The sequence below is a fragment of the Labrus bergylta genome, chromosome 21, assembly GCF_963930695.1.
Source record: "Labrus bergylta chromosome 21, fLabBer1.1, whole genome shotgun sequence".
Lineage (NCBI taxonomy): Eukaryota > Metazoa > Chordata > Actinopteri > Labriformes > Labridae > Labrus > Labrus bergylta.
In genome coordinates this window covers 15,911,957-15,928,733 of record NC_089215.1, presented here as the reverse complement: position 1 = coordinate 15,928,733, position 16,777 = coordinate 15,911,957, and the positions used below count along the sequence as shown (strand labels likewise).

Here is a 16,777-nt window from a genome sequence, read left to right as displayed (position 1 = left end):
GCTATGACATTACACGTGATACTGATGTGTCAGCTGAAAAAAAAGGAGACCAACGCGATCAGCAGTCTCGTCTCATCTTGTCGTTAGGGCGTGTTCACACTTGACTTCTTTTTTCAGAAAAAAGCGCTGTGCTCGTGTGAGTGTTCTGTAACCTTAACAACAGGATCCAGTCTGCGGTGCAACCGTGCCGGAGCTGGCCGGAGCACAACACATCAATTTAGCACAGAAAAGAACAAACGGGACGGGAAGTCAGACACCGATACAACATTAAAACATCTGGTTTATTTTCGGAATAAAAATCTCTGTTTATACAGTTCAGAAAAATAATAATAATAATAATAATACATTTTATTTAAAGGCACCTTTCAAAACTCTCAAGGTCACCTTACAGAGCAGAGATAAAAAAAAACAACAAGGTAACAACACAACAATAAAATTAACATTAAAAAACACAAATGTACAGGATGTAAAGGAGTTATGAGAACGGGTGGAGAATGATCAGACTGAATGATCATTCAAAATGGCTGTTTATGTGTTCATAAGGTTTGTATTGACTTTTATACCACGAACATCGTATTATCTCGTGCTGTCGCGAGTGAATCCGTAAAATGACCGCGGAAATTCCTTTGTCTCCGTACTCCAGCTGTCTGGCTGTGCTCTCCGTGCTGCAAACTGAGAACACATCCGGTGGGTGTTGACTGATGAGGATGCACAGTACTGTAACAGACCGGAGCGGACACGCAATGCACACATATCTGGTGGAAGTTTGCCGTTTTTGGGCACAGGTAACTAGGGACGTAGGTTACTACTCGTCCTGATTGTTCAGCTGTCAGAAAAGCGCTTGACGTCACCCAGCGCTTTTCTGAAAAGTTGAAATAATTCAACTGAAAAAGGCGTCGGGTGCAGCGCTTTTTGAAAAGGCGTCATACTTTTTCATTTTTCCAGTGTGAACACGGCCGTAGGAGCAAATGAGGTCAGTTGGTAGAGTTGTCGCCTCTCAACCGGAAGGTTGAGGGTTTGATCCCCAGCTCCTGCAGCAACAGGTCCTTGTGTCCTTGGGCAAAACACTTAACCCCGAATTGCTCCCGCTGCTTCATCGGCGGCGTATGAATGTGTATGAATGGGATCAGTTACTTCTGATGGTTTCACTACATAGTAACTACTGCCTTCAGTGTGTGAATGTGTAGGTGTAAAAGTGCTTTAATTAGTCAGAAGACTAAGTGCTATAAGCTCAAGTCCATTTACCATTTATTTTAGTTGGAAAAAGAAAACTCAAGAAACGAAAATGACATAAACGGAATCCAAATTTAACCAAAGTTAAATGTTAGATATATCATTTTTTCAAATTAACGTCCATGTTAAAAAAATAAAAAAAATAAAAAAAATAGCAATAATTAACGTCTATCTGAGTCTTTCCCAGGTGCTTGTATACTGGTACAGGGACAGTAGTCCAATTATACGTCCTACTGGAGATATAACCAAATCTCTATTTAACTAGAGAGGTCACGAGCCAATCACATGGCTAGAATAATGAGATAAATAACTGGTCACCCTCATATTCACATCTACTGGCAATTTAGAGTCACTCAATAACCTACTGCGCATGTCTGACTGTAGGAGAGGAAGCTGCATAACAGGAAGGAACCCATGCATGGACGGGTATGGCTGGGGATTCCAACAAGAAACCTCCTTGCTGTGAGGTGCAGGGTGATAGACAGAGCACTGATGGGCAGTCCCACATATTACATTTTATGTACTTATTTAATTGCAGGTCTCATGTGGTCTCTTTTTAAAACAGTGTTTTCTGTTACATGACTTTTATATCAAGGTCTTAACCAAAAACATGAACAAAAAAAACAAGTGCACACACTACTGCAGCTAGTATGACACAGAAGGACATTGTCACAAGGTCTTTGTTCTTCTGCAGAAAAAACATCCACATAATCTTTAAAAAATATGAAAATATATACATACATATACAAACATATAATTGCATTTAAAAGAATACTATAGCGATAAAAAAAGGCAATATTTACAAAGAAATTACGAAACAGAATTTTTTTTTCTGAAGTGTCACTCAGTTTCCAAAAACTTTCCTTTACCCACACACAGAAAAGACTCAATTTACTAAAATAATTGAGAGATTACATTGCAAACCAATGCCACACTTGTTCAGTATCTCAACAAAGGCTACAGGCAAGCTCATGGATTGAACAAAGCATTTCTCTGTGTTCTAATGACCAATAAAACATCGACTAACATTTGTTTAATAATGAGAACGAAGCCCTACCATTGTGCATTGTCAAAGACAACAGCTAAAGTTCAACTGTTCCACACATGCGTTTGCATATAAAATACATACAGAGGTCCAGTGGGTTCTTCTAACCCGTGGGAGAATAGGCTCTTTTAATAAGTTTTCAAGTTTGGGCACATGTTTATTCTTGCTCAGTCTCTGATGGCTCAGAGATCCAAGCCTTCCTCTTTACTGGGACTCCATTGCTAATGTCCCTTCTCACCCCCTGGTCACTCCTTGGTCTGCTGTTTGTGAGTGCTACATTTTCTCTTCCATTGCCACATGTAGCCACTCCGCCTTGGGTCAGAAAAATCCTCTGAACTGCATCCGCTGAATGAGAACTCCCAGAATGCCAAGCCCTTCTTCGATGGAACCCATCAAATCCAAGACAACCTGCAGTATGCAAACCACAGTTTCCAGGAGCATCCTCGGCAGCTTCAAACGTATGGCGGTTGCTCGATCCCTGAGGCTGATATGGTGCCGATTCAGACTCAGAGTAGGCACTACGTGTACGGGGAAACATGCAGGTAGATGCAGAGGGGTTGAGAATTTTAGAGGGAGTGAAAGGATATGCTGATGGCAGGGAGACTCTTGATTTTGAGTAAAAAAAACCTGTCCTCCTGTGTCTAACTTCTTCTGTTTTTCTGCTTTCTCCTTCAAGATCATTAGGGTTTGCTGACTCTCTGTATATATCTGATCTTTCGAGCTTGTAACTGATCGACCTCTTTCTTCTTCTAGTTTGAGCCTCTTCCAGTTTTATTTCAAGATCGTGAATATCCTCAGTAATCTGATTGACCTGATCAAAACGAAATAGCAGTGAACTGACACCGGGCAGCAGACGGTCAAGGTAGGGCTGGATGTCAATCCCAGACTCAGACACTGAAGAGTCCTCTGACCTCACAGAGAGAGCTGAGGACAGGGCACGGTGGGATGAAAATGAGGAGCTAATGGAAGGAGAGTGGTGACAGGAATAAGAGGGAGACACAGGAGAGGGACAGGATTCCTGTGAGGACCTCGAAGGTGGCAAGTCCATACCTTCAAACTTTACCCTGTGTCTGAACTAGAAAAGGAAAAAACAGTATGTAGAGTCAGAAACATTGAATCTAAAAATTCTAATTTCTACAAACAAATGCACCAAAAATAATGCACTACCTACTTCTTTGGCTTTAATGAGTCCCATCCACAACTTGAGTCGCTTGATGAAGAACTCCACCATCTCATAGTCCTGAGGTTCAGTGGTTGGTCGGTACAACTCAGCCCGCTCTCTCCTGAAGGACAGAAAAAAACAAATTGTTGGGCTTCTGGGCAATTTTTGTTTTACTTTTGTAGCAGTGTTCCAGTAGCAAAGTTCTGTGAATAAGGCAAGTTCATTTGCAAAATTATGATCATTTGAGTCTGTTTGTCTGATGTATTTTCAAGAATGGGATGGGATCGAATGAAAACGGGCATTTTAAAAGAAAAGAAAAATCTGAAATGTCATCAAATAATTAATTTTGGCTTTAAATTCCAATCGACCCTGAATATTTGGCAAAAAAAAAAAAATCAAAATTAGTATAATCAGATGGGTTGGTGCCATGATCTCTTGTTCAGTACACTCTTCAAAAATGTTTGTTCATTATCCCTTTTTTTCATTTTGCAGTCAGAAAATATGGTGCTCATTATAGAATACAATAGCACTGAGATCTGTCTATAGGAGTGTTCAGTTATTGCTTCATCTACTGAGTGTTAGAACTCTCTATTGCAACAGGAGAACATCGTTTGTGTTTGCTATGGGCTAGAACTCCATCTCGCTGCAGATTTATTTAAATACAGAAATTTGAGTGACGATATAATATGTTTGTATATGAGTATTACCGTAGTTCACTATCTTTTGAAGGAGCATTTCACATGCTATTTGTTTTTAATCTAGTTGTAGCATTCACCATGTAGCCTAATTATTGAAGTCTGTAAATATGGCTGGTGTTTGGTATTTGGTTCATTTTTAAAGATTTGTAGAAATATTTTTTTGTCATAACTGATCTTGCTGTTTTTCTGAAGTGTTCACCTACTGTAAGTACCAAGTTGAAGTATTTTAAAAGAACTTTGTTTACCCCCTCTTACATGTGCATTCATGGGATTTTATCTGACTTATAAAACCTGTCATACTACTGATAAAGTGTACATATACTCCATACCTGTATGCATGGATAAGAACAGCGCCACAGAGTCTGACTAAGAGCCAAACACCTCCCACCACAAGAAGTAGTCCATAAAGAGGACCCAGGACAGGGTGGAACCTGCACAATCTTTGGAGAGTTTTTCGGCCTCGCAGGAGCGACAGCACTGAGACTCCAGTCTGACAGACTGACGAGAAGCCTTCCACTGAATGGGAGAATAGCTGAAACAAAGAAATTTGCATATCAAATCCAGTTTCTTTTTGTAGATATTTGATTCATTGAAACTTTTCCTCACATACAGTGTTTCCGAGGTGGGTGCAGAGTAGTAGCAGCAAGAATAGAAGCACAGACAGAGCCAACAGCTTCCTCCAGGCTCTCTGGAGAACTTTACCTAACAGCATCCATCTCCGCACAAACCTTAAGGTTCCCAGAAGCTTGAAAAACACAGCAATAGAAATGAGAAATTCAAATACAGTGGAACGTTGTGGCACAAATTGCTGTGATATTAAATAACAGGAGCTGTCATTTACCTTCAGGACAAGTAGGGTAAGCAGGACAGCTGCACACTGAGAATACCTCTGTTCCAAAAGGGCAGCGCTGTGGAAGTTTATGTAGTTTTTTGGCTTGGACCTCAGCTAAAAGGCACAATACAGGTTATTTAAAAGTCATCAAGACATTTTCAACAAAAAAATCATCCTTATTGTTCTTAAAAAAAACTAAAGCATGGAGGGCAACTTCCTCAATGAGTAATGGGAAATCAACTGGCTAGACTCCTAGTAAAGGACACAAAGGTTTTATTCTTGACCCAATCTCTTCAGACAGATATCTGTTAGGGCAAAGATTTGGGGATTGGTAGTCTGCTACTTTCCACATGCAGTCCGAGTTGTATTGTCCTTTAACATTTCAGTGGGTTTAGGTACAGTAGTATGCAGGAAAGAGGTCTTTGTGGAGAGCAAAATGATGCATCAGCTGCTGCTATCTGTTAAAGATTTAACATTTTATTAAGTGCTCTAAACAGACATCTGCATATATGTGCCGGTAACCATCATAGTCACTCTGCTCCTCATCCATTCTGTGGTCTTAAGTGTTAGGTGGACTGTAAAAAATGGGCATTGCATGGAAAAACAAGTCTTAGTCTCAAAGCATTCTTTATTGCTTGTCTGAAAAATGGCTGTCATTCTCAGCCTCTAGCCTCTTGAGATGATAAGGGTTTGATGTTCTTTATATTGGCTAGTGTCTACATTTATTTAAGAGATCAGTTGAAACTCATGTGGAAGTCAACATTTTGGATAAAACAAGATTCATGTCGTCATTTTTTCTTACTTTTGAAACAGAGGACGTAACCAGGGACAGAAAGCACAAATACAGGATAGCTGTTGCCATGGACAACAAGGCCAGAAAAAGCTGGAATAGGCTTTGATGCAGACACTGGGCACTCTCAGTAGACATTGACCACAGTTCTCCAAACAAGATGATGAGGCCAGAGATGAGAAGGAGAACCTGCCGTGCATATGCTTGGATTAATTTTAGAGTTTAAGAATATATGAATGAGTGGAAATGATAAATGATTGTTACCATAAGAGCTGTCTGCAGGTCCAGTCCATGGTATAACGAAGGGATAAGGAATGGATGGATGAAGAGAAAGGCGTTGAGTCTTTGTGTAACAGCCCACTCCAGTTGTACAGACACACACACAAATAAAGCAGACTCTCTGTAGGAGTGTGTGAAGTCCATCGAAAGACTTTTCAACCTGATGTAAGAAGTGAATTTAAATCAATTAAAAGTGTCAAATTTCCTTAATTGTTTGAACTTTTCACATAAAACTTTATTTATAATTACTAAATAGAGTAACAGACCAAATTCATTTTACCCCCTACTCTATAAAAGTTTACATTTCTTCATTGCAATGGGAGGGTTAAGATCAAGAATGTTAATGTTTGAGTAAAAACTCATCAGAACAATTAGTTCCCCAGTAAAATTATAAATAATAATTTGACAATCTGGATGCGGAAATTATCATCTCATGTTGTATTGCTGTCTATTTTTGCCCTTCTAATTGTTGAAAAAATTACAATGTGTTCTTTATTAACTTTATTTTGGTCCGCCAGAGAATGCGCTTCTTGCAAAATGAGTATCTTAAAAAGGCAGGTATTAATAATACATGGTTACAATGAATGCTCCTATAGTTGGAAACAATTCACTCACTGTTTTGTGCTCCATTCTGCAATGTGCAAGTCAGCAACAAGCTGTTTGGTTGTTACGCTGCTATCTCCCAGGAAATATGTAGCCAAAGGACTGAGGGTATGTTTATACTGCAGCCGGGGGAATCCTAAAAGACGTAGTGAAGGGCTGTGGTGTAGAATCGGCACCAAGGTGTGGTTGATCCACTGTTCTGCTTCAGACCAGCTAAATAAAAACAAATCAACACAAGACTTAGATTGTGTGTGTGTGTAAGTGAAACATGTGATGCAGGACATCACAATACCAATGTTGGTGAAGACAAATACATGACATCATCAACTGTCAAGTGGACAACAGGGTCCTCTCAAGGTTTTTCACCCCTTGATCATATTTAAGTAACTGCAACTGGTATGCTGTAGCATTTTTCGACAGCAGAAAGCAAAATGTTTTCCTTACTCTCTGAGTGATGTGAGGTTAGGGACTCCCAAGGGTGCTGTGTGTAGTCGGCGTCTGACAGCAGAATGCAGCAGTCTGCCCTGCTTTTTCTCTACGCTGTCCTGGTAGTTCACCATCAACACCAGCAACAGAAATAACAGCTGGCAAATACCGTGCTGCAAAAAGGATGCAGGGGATCACTTACACAAAACATATATATATAAAATAGATTCTGAAGGCTAACTGCCACTGAACTGTCATGATGGGTTTTAAGTCTCACCGTCATAAGTGATCGCATGGCTTGGACCTTCCGGGCCTCCTCTTTAGCTTGAAGAAGCCCGTAGCCACAAGGTGGTCTAACCTTTCCACCATGCTCTCTAAATGCCCTGACCACAGTTGACTCCTGAGCAAGCTTGTCCTCCACTTCTGGATCCACAGGCCTCCAAAGTGCTGTGTTGATCAAGGCTCGCACACACACCTGAGCAAGACAGATGGAGAAACAAATCAAAGTAAAGATAATCCAAAAATCTATGAAGTCGATTACTTAATTGTAAATGTTTGAACTCACTTTGAGAGGTTCAAGCAGTAAAGCGGAGTTGAGGAAGGCAGAGAGCACTGAAACAAGCCACATGAGGACTACTGTCCTGGACATGTGGCTGCCGTAGACTCCAACCACAGTTATGCAAGCTCCCAGCAGCACAGCCACCACGGGGTAAATCACACACAGCACCCAGCGGGGGAGCAGCCAGCTTGGTTTACCTCGAGCAACGCCTAGAGTGGAGGCAATCGGACAACAGATACCTTAAACTCTGTTCACTCAGGATGCGAAAATGAGATGATAAGCGGCTCTTTACTTGGTGTTTTAAACCCAACCATGTAGTACTATAGTGGGTACTTCTTATGTAGAAGAATTTGACTAGCTCTATGGTAATATGAAAATATAGAAAGTAAGACGATTTTTTTTGTTGAATCCAAATATTAAGTCGATTAACGGCAACTCATGGCTGAAGAAAGAAACAATGTTAAATCTTCTTTCATCTTTAGCAGAATGTAAAGGGGAACTTTTCCAAATGGATGAAAATGCTTAATATTCATCTTTAAGAACACATTATTTTAACAATATGCACCTACAGATACTTTAAAAATCATTTGAATCCAATGCACTCCTAAGCAAAGACATCTCATATTTGTCAATAGCATGTCGGGGATGAGGGAATGTTTGTCTACCATGTAGGATTAGTAATCAGAGGTTTAGTACCTATTCGTGTGGCGGAGCAAGAGCGTGAAGAGTCTGGAGAAGGGCTTGGCAGGAAGGTGCTGGCCATCGAGTCTACAGATAGCACAGAGGGACACTTGTAGAGTCCTGCACCAGACAGGAAGGGGCAGGACTGTGGATCTGGCTTGTGGGTATCACCAAAAAGTGACTTATCCTCACTTTGCTCTGACCAGCTGCTGCAAGAGGTGCTCTGACTGAAAATCACAAAATATGACATAAAAATGAAAATAATTTGGTAAAATGAAGACAACTAATCCATGATCTAGCGTTTGTGCGATTAACAGAAGTGACCCCTACATGTTTGAGAGTGATGACGTGGTTCTTGGGGAATCCCGGCCACTGTCTGAGTTGCTGTTATTTACTTCGACTGGGTCCTCTGATGCCGCTGCTATGGACATCAGAAGATCCTCCTCTTGGATCATAATACAATTGAGAGGTCAGAAACAAGGTGATTTTTGCAATACAATACTGACTTTGACATGACCACATGGCTGAAGACAGGGGACTCATCAGAGGTATTTTACCCTCTCATGGTTAGTATATATTAAATGTGAATTTCTGAGTTAATTTGAGCTGTTACTCACCAGAGAGAGTTAGAAATGTTGTCAGGTTGTGGCTATGAGCTTGCACAAAGTGGGTGTTCAAGCTGGAGACCCTTTGTCCATGTGTTGGGGATTGGTGGGAACTGAAAATGCCTTTTGAAAGAGCAAATGTGCAAACTGGAGAGCGAGAAGCAGCAGTGGGGTAAGTGGAGGAGGATGAGGACTGGCAGCGCTGCATCAGGGCCTTTTTTCTCCTCAGCTGGTTTGACCGGCCAAGAGCGGGTGACATTTCGGTGAGATATGGGTCTATTGGTAGATTGAGTAGGCTTTCACAGGACCACAATGTCTCTGTGCCCACCTCTTGACATGCTCCGTTGAATGTTTGTGGCACCAAGCCAGATGCTGACCAAAAGTCCAGAATACTAGAGTCAAACACCTTGCTCTCCAGTAACTACAGATACCAGAGAAAAAGTTAATGAGCAAGGAAAAGACGACCAATCGTTTCTTTATGTGTACGTGTTCACATGTGTGTGTGCTCTCACAGATTGAGGGCTGTCCCGCACTGGGCCAGAGGAGTCTGCAAGTGACAAGAAGGAGGGGCCAGAGAGCGCTGACTGGCCAAGGTTGACGTCCATCTCAACAGTGTGACACACAAGAGAAGAATGATCTGGCATGTCTTCGGCCACCTGCATCTAACAAACGCAAAATGACCACGCGTATTTGACTGTTCAGTCAGATAAATGGCAATCACTAACTATTATTACATTTTGACTGATAAGAGTTTTGTTATTCCAAGTAAGATCAATCAAACTGATTCAGGTCACTCGAGGACAGAAACAAAATGCATCATGATAGTATGCAGTTTGAAGTTACCTGATTGTGACACTTTCCAAACAGGAAACACAGACAGCACTGGAGAGGAAACACCAGTAATGCAACAGTCATCCCCACAGCAATCGCCTCCATGTTTACTGGGAGCTGGGCTGAAACAGGTCCACTTGTGGTAAAGGGGCATATGTTAGTTTCACCTTGTCAACTCTGTAAAAGCAACTGATATACAGGTTGAATGGAAAATGTTGAATTTGATGTCATGCATTAACTGATGAAAAGACAGTGTCACCTTGATTCAGCCAGAAACACTTTAACATTACATTGTAATTTCTTTAACTCATAATGCAATATATGATTTGAAATAATCAATATTCAGTTTTAATAAAATCATTTTAGTTATAAGAAGAACTGTACTGTACTGTGTATATCAAGGACTTAAAAGAAGCCTACCTGCCACCCTCAGTACCAACAGCCACGTACCACAGAGCACCCATTGCCATGTAGAGGTGCAGCGTAAGGGCACTGCATGTGACCCTCTGACACCTGGTCAAACGGCTGTGGGCAGGGCATTCCCAAAGGGAAAGCCACAGGTGGTGCTCAACCATCCCAAACATGAACTGGGTACTGAAGACCCTTTGAAACTGAGAAAGCTCCTCAGGACCTGGGACAGATTGAATTAAAAAGCTGAAAGAGTTGTTTGGACAAGCGCACCACATCATTTCCTGACTTCATTTGAGTTACATCATGGTCTCTGTGTGCTTGTATGGGACTCTGCGAATATTAAATGTTATAATTCATCGATGACTTCCAACCTCCATCTTTTATTCTTAAACCTGCAAATGAAAACTACGCCAATGCAATGGTAGATTTACATGTTTCATTACGTGCTACACACTGAAACAAACTGCATGCCCCTCTTTAAGGAAAATGATCTAGCTTGTTCTACTTAACATTAAACAACATGGCAGGAGGAGATTCAACTTACAAGAAGCTAGCACTTCCTTCTCCACAGTGCTATTCTTTTGATTCTCCACGGAGAGCCAGTCCTCCAGCAGGAAGAAGAACATGTGGTCAGTCTGAGGGTCCCAGACCACCACATGTTGAACATACCAGGACGGGTCCAGACCTTTATTGACATACAAGATATTCAGCCACATTCCCATCAAGTATTCAGAGGACTTTGCAGTGTAAGTTTGAAGGTTGGTATACTCTCTTCCTCAATGACATAGTTGGATTTGTTGTGGGGATGCGGTAAAAAGTTATCAAATATCTATATCATAGAGGAAGAAATGATTTAGCTTGATTCCATTGCAACTAACAAATTATTTTAAATTACTTGTTTTGATATGGGGGGGAGGGTCATTATTTGTTTAAAAAAAACACCAACAATTTCATTTCCAGTTACCTGTGTTATCATGCCAAATACGAATTTTCCAAATTTCCCCCAGGTTGTCATCTGTTTCCAGATGAAACTGGTCAAGACCGCCACGCTGAAAAGCTCCCTCCCTCTGCAGATGGCGAGAGCCGCTCTTTGTTACACCATACAGACAGATGCCAACATGGGCCGTGGTGCCTGATGTATAATGACACATAGTTATTTCCCTTATATTTGTTTTGCATAAATTAAAACAGTTACATGCATTCTTCTCCTTGGCTGACCTGCTCCTCGCCGCCAGCCAGTCTTAACCAGCACTCTGTAGTGGTACAGCCCCGGTCGGCCACACAGAGGGACCTGGCTCACCCTCAAGCTGTCCAAGTGGTCCAGTTTATGGGCGATGAGACCCACCAGTACGTGAATCAGAACCAGGACTGCGCAAACAATCCCCACCACCATGTTTCGTGTGGGACCACTTGGCTGCACAGATAAGGGATGGCGTGAGAACAAGCAGAGCCTATTGATGACTTTCTCTTTCTAGTTCTGACTTACTCTATTATTTAAGGAAGGGAAATGTTTGAAAAATCTACTCAGAAGTGTGTGTGTATTGTGTTTTCACAAACCGGTGGCAGCAGTACAACAGCCCCAGGATGAACAAACATACTGGCCCCAAACAGTGTAAGGTGCTTGGTGAGACAGTGCGCTGCATGGAGCGTGCTACCCTCTAGTGACTGCAAGCCCTCACTGCTCCAACGCCTCTCCTTCACACTGTAGTACTGGCACAGAGAGCTGAACACACACACTGACACGTGGACAGGGCAGCCGTCTCCCATTGACGAGGTCAGGTTTACAAAGAGAGGCTTGTTCGTCCTGTTTAAACTGGAGAGGTAAAAGAGCTTTTACTTCATTCAGCAAAAGAACAATCATTCAGAGCAGACATTCATTGAGAAGAGTGGTGACTCACAGCGGAGAAAGGAAGATGGTTTCCTCTGTTGAAGTGGTCGAAGCAGAAAGAGTGAGAGACAACTTTCTTACTGACAAATCCAGGGATGTATTTGTTCCTGCCAGTGAGGGGCTCACTTCAATCATTACATGTCCCAGACAAACAGAATTGGGTCCTGTAGAAGTGGGTCATAATGCAGTGACAGAACATCCTTTAAATTTGCAATTCAAGCCAAAATTGACAGATATAAAGTAACGGTGTGATAGAAGGACATGCAGGAAGAAGGATAGGGACAGACATTGAAGCAACAACAACAACAACAACAACAACAACAACAATGAATAAGATTATTGCTACAATGTCAGTAATAATGGTAAAAGTATGTAATATTAGCAGTAACAACTAGTTGAGCAGCTCTAAGATTCACTTCAATCTATACAACCACACTATATTACATTATACTATAGGTGGCCATGCCTTAAATATTGATGTTTATTTCTTATGTATTGGCAGGATTTAATCTAAACGGAAGTAAAACTGTTTGGAAAAGTTATACCTTTAAACATCGACTGTGACATCATACTGTGTTCACAAATTGTACTGCCAACAAATATATTACTGGTTTAATGTTTTTAAATAATGTAAAAAATTAGCTTAAGAATATTCTAATTTGGAGCAGCATTAAACCCTTTTTTTATTGAAATAGGTGCCTTATTATCTACCTACTTATTATCTATTTCAACATGGATAGCCTTTAGCGTTAGGTAATTTGATCCGATTTTAGTAGAAACATTTTAGTAAGTGCAGCTTAAAGTGACCAGGTGCAAAAAATATAGTTTTGAGGTTTATATTGATTGCATTAAATGTTATCTCTGTTTTCCACAAAAGCAATCCTTAGATCTTTAAATTGGAGATATTTTAAAGATTATATAATCACATACAGACCAATTACAGACATACAAGGGCTCTAAAGAAATGCAAACTGGCTTTGTATCAGAAGAAGACATGAAAGTGTAGAGCAAAAGGTCATTAGCAGAACTAAGTGCAAAGTCTAGATTAAAAAAAGTCCAGAGGATTTACTATACCTGAATCATGGCTGAAGTTGAAGGATATATATAAACCTACGTTTTCATCCAGACCGTCCACAGCGTTGACTGTAAAGTTCAACTTTCCTTCAGTTGGTAATGTTACAGTAAGACATGTCCCATTCCCAGATTCACTTATGCCGCCATCTCCACCCAGATCGTTCTGTCCCAAAGGGAACTTGTTTGGCAGGGTGACCCATATGGCCTGATCAGGGTCCAGATCCTGGATGGGTATTGGTTGGCCCTGAGGTGTGGTTAGCTCCATTGCAACCAGAGTAGTGGAAATTGGAGGGTCTGCTGCAGTCAAAAAAGAGTTGGATTCTGTATCTACATCCATACCAAAGAGAAGCTGCACCACTTCAGACTCCTGGTTCTTCAGGTGAGTAGTAAAGGAGGTAGGGATATGAAAGTGACAATAAGAACCCTTCGATTTGTCACTTGATGACCAATCGAGATGGTCAACAAGATGTTTGTTTTGTCTGGATTGGGGAGTGCACAGGAGGTCAGAGGGGTCTCCATGGAAACCCACTGTGTTTACATATGAGCTGGAGAGTGAAAGAGGTGCCTCACCGGGCACACGTGCAAGCATCAGAGAGTGCATTAGGGCACCAGCATGACCCAGCGCTGACAGGAAGATTGTAGAAGCTGGCTGCAGTGTGCTTGAGTAGTTTTGATGAGAACTGAAAGACACAGCAGCCAGCGTATTACCTTGAAACACAGAAAACAGAAAACACTGTCAACTATTCTGATCACAATCAGTTGGTTCCATGCAGGGGATTGTGGCTGACAAGCACCTATGATGTTAATGATGTTACTTCCTGTTTCAGCTGACAAAGCCCCAGGACTCATCTGCTCCTGCATCACATGGATCATCTTTTGCACTGCCTCGAGAACCTTCTCCTGGCAGCTACGACACGCCATTTCACCAGGAACAGCCTTGAGAAAACATAGAATAGTCTGGTCTTTATTTTATAGAATTAAAGCTTCACAGATTGTTCATCTATATGACGGAGTATTAGGGCCATGTTAAAGGAAAGAAATCTCTAATTTTGAGATCAAAGTCGTACATTTTCAAGATAAAAGGCAGGGTTGGTAATTTTCTACAGATACATTTTTTAAGATTTCAGTTGAAATTGTCTTTAGGTCCTGACAGAAATTAATAACTCATGTGCTCTGAAAAAGGAACGAAGAAAAAACTTGTAAAAACTTTGACCAATGTCAGACAGGAGGTGCCAATCTGATGAACCAATCATGCCTCCCTGTCTCGCTGACGTAGTTTCTACACAATGCAAATGATGAGCTGAGGTCAGCTTCTGGAGCAACGTTCATGGTAAGTGAGGGGCGAGGTTTTTGAGAGAGCAGAGGGGAGGGGGTGGGTGTTGACGGAGCATTGAGGGATTGCTACTTTCAAAATCATGCTAGTTTTTGGAAAATTACCAACCCCGCCTTTAAGGGGATTTTTTTTTCATGATTTAAGTCATACATTTACGAGAACAAACTCGTACTTTTGTGAGAATAAAGTACTCAAAATAAAGCAATTGTTGAGAAGTTTAAGGTAAAGCTTTGGTGTAAAATGGCTTTCCTGACCTTTTAGTTTGTGGTCCTGTGTTAGATAGAGTCAAACTGTGGAAATCAACTTGGGCATATAGCAAAAATGACCTACAATATTCCAATCCAAAGTTTTTGCTTTTATTTCATCTAGTACAGTTTCTCACAAGGATATTTAGACTGAGAGCAAAGGTTCTCAACAGACTAAAATTATGTTCTTTTCATTTAACATCTAGCAGATGTCTCCTCTAAAGCACTTTCAGTAGCTGAGAATATTAAGTGGTAGGGGATTACATACAGTGGACAGTGACAATGCTGAGCTGATCTGATCAACGTCCATCAAGGATGAAACAGGCAGAGAGGCCAGGGCTTGGGTCACATTTTCCCGTATCTCTCTCCTGACTTTGAGCTCCCTGGCAGTCTGTCCAGACTCCATCTGTGGACAGGTTAGTTCATATTTGAACAAAATATAAACCTTTAAGAATATCACACACAATACGGTCATAGTTATCAGTTATTCTGATAACAGCAAGGTAATTACTATCAATCAAATGTCATTCCATGAGCTGGATAAGAAGAGAAGATTCTGACACCATACCTGATTGAGCTGGCTGGTGAGGGCAATAGAATAAGGGATGATCTCTTGTGGGTTGCCATGCTGGACTAAAGCCCAAAGCTCTGTCCGTCTCTTGTTTGTGAGCCACTGACTGGCAACCTTGTCTCCTGCAGGATTTTCAACACTCAACACTCTATGGAAAGGAGTAATTGAATTAAGTGAAGGTTCACCAAAACATGACAAAGACAGTTTACATCACATGTAACTACCTAAATGATAAAATAGTGGCAGTTTTTTTTGTTTTTTTTTGTTCTGAACTGATCATGTTCTGGTTACGAACCTGTTCAGAGCTATGACCTTTGCCCCAAGAAAGTCTTCCACCTGCACTGTCACTATAATTACTGGTCTGCTTTTAACTGGTGAAGGAATTCCCATTGGAACCAGGGTGCCATATGTTGAACGAGTACCCCTAGGGGCGGAAATTATACATAAAAATTATTTTGAAAACATTCAAGTAAGGAATATTCCTTTTCCTCAGATCCTTTCTACTGTAAGCGGAGATATATATTCACCTGTACAGAGTAAGCAGGGGGCAGGCTGGGCCAGTGGACTCACATGGTGCCACCTGGAATGTATAGATAAGCTGCGAGGCCTCGCTTTCTTCATCTTGCCATCCTGCCAAAAGGGAACACGTGTTGGCTCAACAGAACATTGTTGAAAGATAATTTATTGGACTGCCACTTGGATTTGTCAAAACTGTCAATGAAACCACAGTATTACCTGAGCAGTTATAGGTTACCAATGTATCCAGCAGACGGATATCTGATTGTGGACTAAGATCACACAGGCCTCCATGAGGGGGATTGTTGGGTAGTATTGTGATGCTGGCACTGCCCCACTGAACTCTGCCAGACTGGGATACATTGAGACTGAAGGTATAACTCTGCCTTGGCTGCAGAACACCTGACCTTATCACCAAGTTAGCAGACTGACTCCCTGTCGAGGTGGATACCTCATTAAGGTCAAGGTTCATGCCAGTCTGGTCCTTAGCACTCCACTTGTACTGTGAAAAGACAAATTGATGAAAAATGCAATTTTCAGTGTTTAGTTGTGTATATCTGCACAGATAGGAGCAAAGAATTGTGTTGCTAAACTAACTTTCTTATTAAGTATCGCCATGATTAGATATAAAGATGGACTGCCAAGTTGCATAATAATTATCTAAGAAGATAAACATTTATTTGCACATAATCATTCTCTATTGAAACTGTATCTAAACTTCAGTGGCTTCTGTATTTACCACTTTAATTTTTCACCCCATAAAAATCTCTTATTTAAATGTTGCCATCCTTTGGAATAAAGGTTGTTGTTTTTATTGTCCATGGACAGTGACATGGACAGTTGTTAATAAGACAACCATAAAAAGAACAATTCAAATTGATCATTGTTAATTTCATCAAAATGGCTGAAAGATAGTATCAGAATATTTACCTTTGCATCGCCATCACACTGTTCACATTTTCCTGAGAGAATGATGGGAATGTTGTAACTTATAG

General features: G+C 41.0%; 3 protein-coding genes across 3 annotated transcripts; all 3 read right to left on the bottom strand.

Moving 5' to 3' along the window:
* Positions 1-262: 262 nt before the first annotated feature.
* Positions 263-11,988, bottom strand: LOC109996281 (polycystin-1-like). Its single transcript, XM_065949980.1, has 21 exons — positions 11,713-11,988; positions 11,374-11,569; positions 11,120-11,287; positions 10,700-10,840; positions 10,165-10,375; positions 9,757-9,880; positions 9,426-9,575; positions 8,926-9,334; positions 8,639-8,753; positions 8,324-8,535; positions 7,634-7,836; positions 7,346-7,543; positions 7,087-7,241; positions 6,655-6,855; positions 6,025-6,199; positions 5,773-5,949; positions 4,980-5,084; positions 4,749-4,883; positions 4,468-4,670; positions 3,450-3,561; positions 263-3,353 (listed from the first exon to the last, which is right to left on the bottom strand). The coding sequence occupies exons 1-21, from the start codon at positions 11,920-11,922 to the stop codon at positions 2,436-2,438; spliced, it is 4,518 nt and encodes a 1,505-aa protein (XP_065806052.1). The 5' UTR covers positions 11,923-11,988; the 3' UTR covers positions 263-2,435.
* A 971-nt stretch (positions 11,989-12,959) lies between these two features.
* LOC136177315 (polycystin-1-like) lies at positions 12,960-14,038 on the bottom strand. Its single transcript, XM_065949984.1, has 2 exons — positions 13,933-14,038; positions 12,960-13,825 (listed from the first exon to the last, which is right to left on the bottom strand). Exons 1-2 carry the CDS (start codon positions 14,036-14,038, stop codon positions 13,089-13,091), a joined length of 843 nt encoding a protein of 280 aa, XP_065806056.1. The 3' UTR covers positions 12,960-13,088.
* An 806-nt stretch (positions 14,039-14,844) lies between these two features.
* LOC136177314 (polycystin-1-like) lies at positions 14,845-16,400 on the bottom strand. The gene is made up of 6 exons (XM_065949983.1): positions 16,380-16,400; positions 16,002-16,284; positions 15,794-15,896; positions 15,562-15,690; positions 15,264-15,414; positions 14,845-15,101 (listed from the first exon to the last, which is right to left on the bottom strand). The coding sequence occupies exons 1-6, from the start codon at positions 16,398-16,400 to the stop codon at positions 14,925-14,927; spliced, it is 864 nt and encodes a 287-aa protein (XP_065806055.1). The 3' UTR covers positions 14,845-14,924.
* Between the last annotated feature and the right edge of the window lie 377 nt (positions 16,401-16,777).

Excerpts from the sequence above, each read along its gene's own strand:
- LOC109996281 (XM_065949980.1), bottom strand. The coding sequence starts at position 11,922 with ATGGGAGACGGCTGCCCTGTCCACGTGTCAGTGTGTGTGTTCAGCTCT. Across the intron at positions 9,576-9,756 it reads TTGGAAAGTGTCACAATCAG|ATGCAGGTGGCCGAAGACAT; the intron begins GTAACTTCAAAC and ends TGCGTTTGTTAG. Across the intron at positions 6,856-7,086 it reads AACCTCACATCACTCAGAGA|CTGGTCTGAAGCAGAACAGT; the intron begins GTAAGGAAAACA and ends GTTTTTATTTAG.
- LOC136177315 (XM_065949984.1), bottom strand. The coding sequence starts at position 14,038 with ATGGCGTGTCGTAGCTGCCAGGAGAAGGTTCTCGAGGCAGTGCAAAAG. Across the intron at positions 13,826-13,932 it reads TTTGTCAGCTGAAACAGGAA|GTAATACGCTGGCTGCTGTG; the intron begins GTAACATCATTA and ends CTGTGTTTCAAG.
- LOC136177314 (XM_065949983.1), bottom strand. The coding sequence starts at position 16,400 with ATGGCGATACTTAATAAGAAA. Across the intron at positions 15,897-16,001 it reads GGTAACCTATAACTGCTCAG|GATGGCAAGATGAAGAAAGC; the intron begins GTAATACTGTGG and ends CCCTTTTGGCAG. Across the intron at positions 15,691-15,793 it reads CCCCTGCTTACTCTGTACAG|GGGTACTCGTTCAACATATG; the intron begins GTGAATATATAT and ends TTCCGCCCCTAG.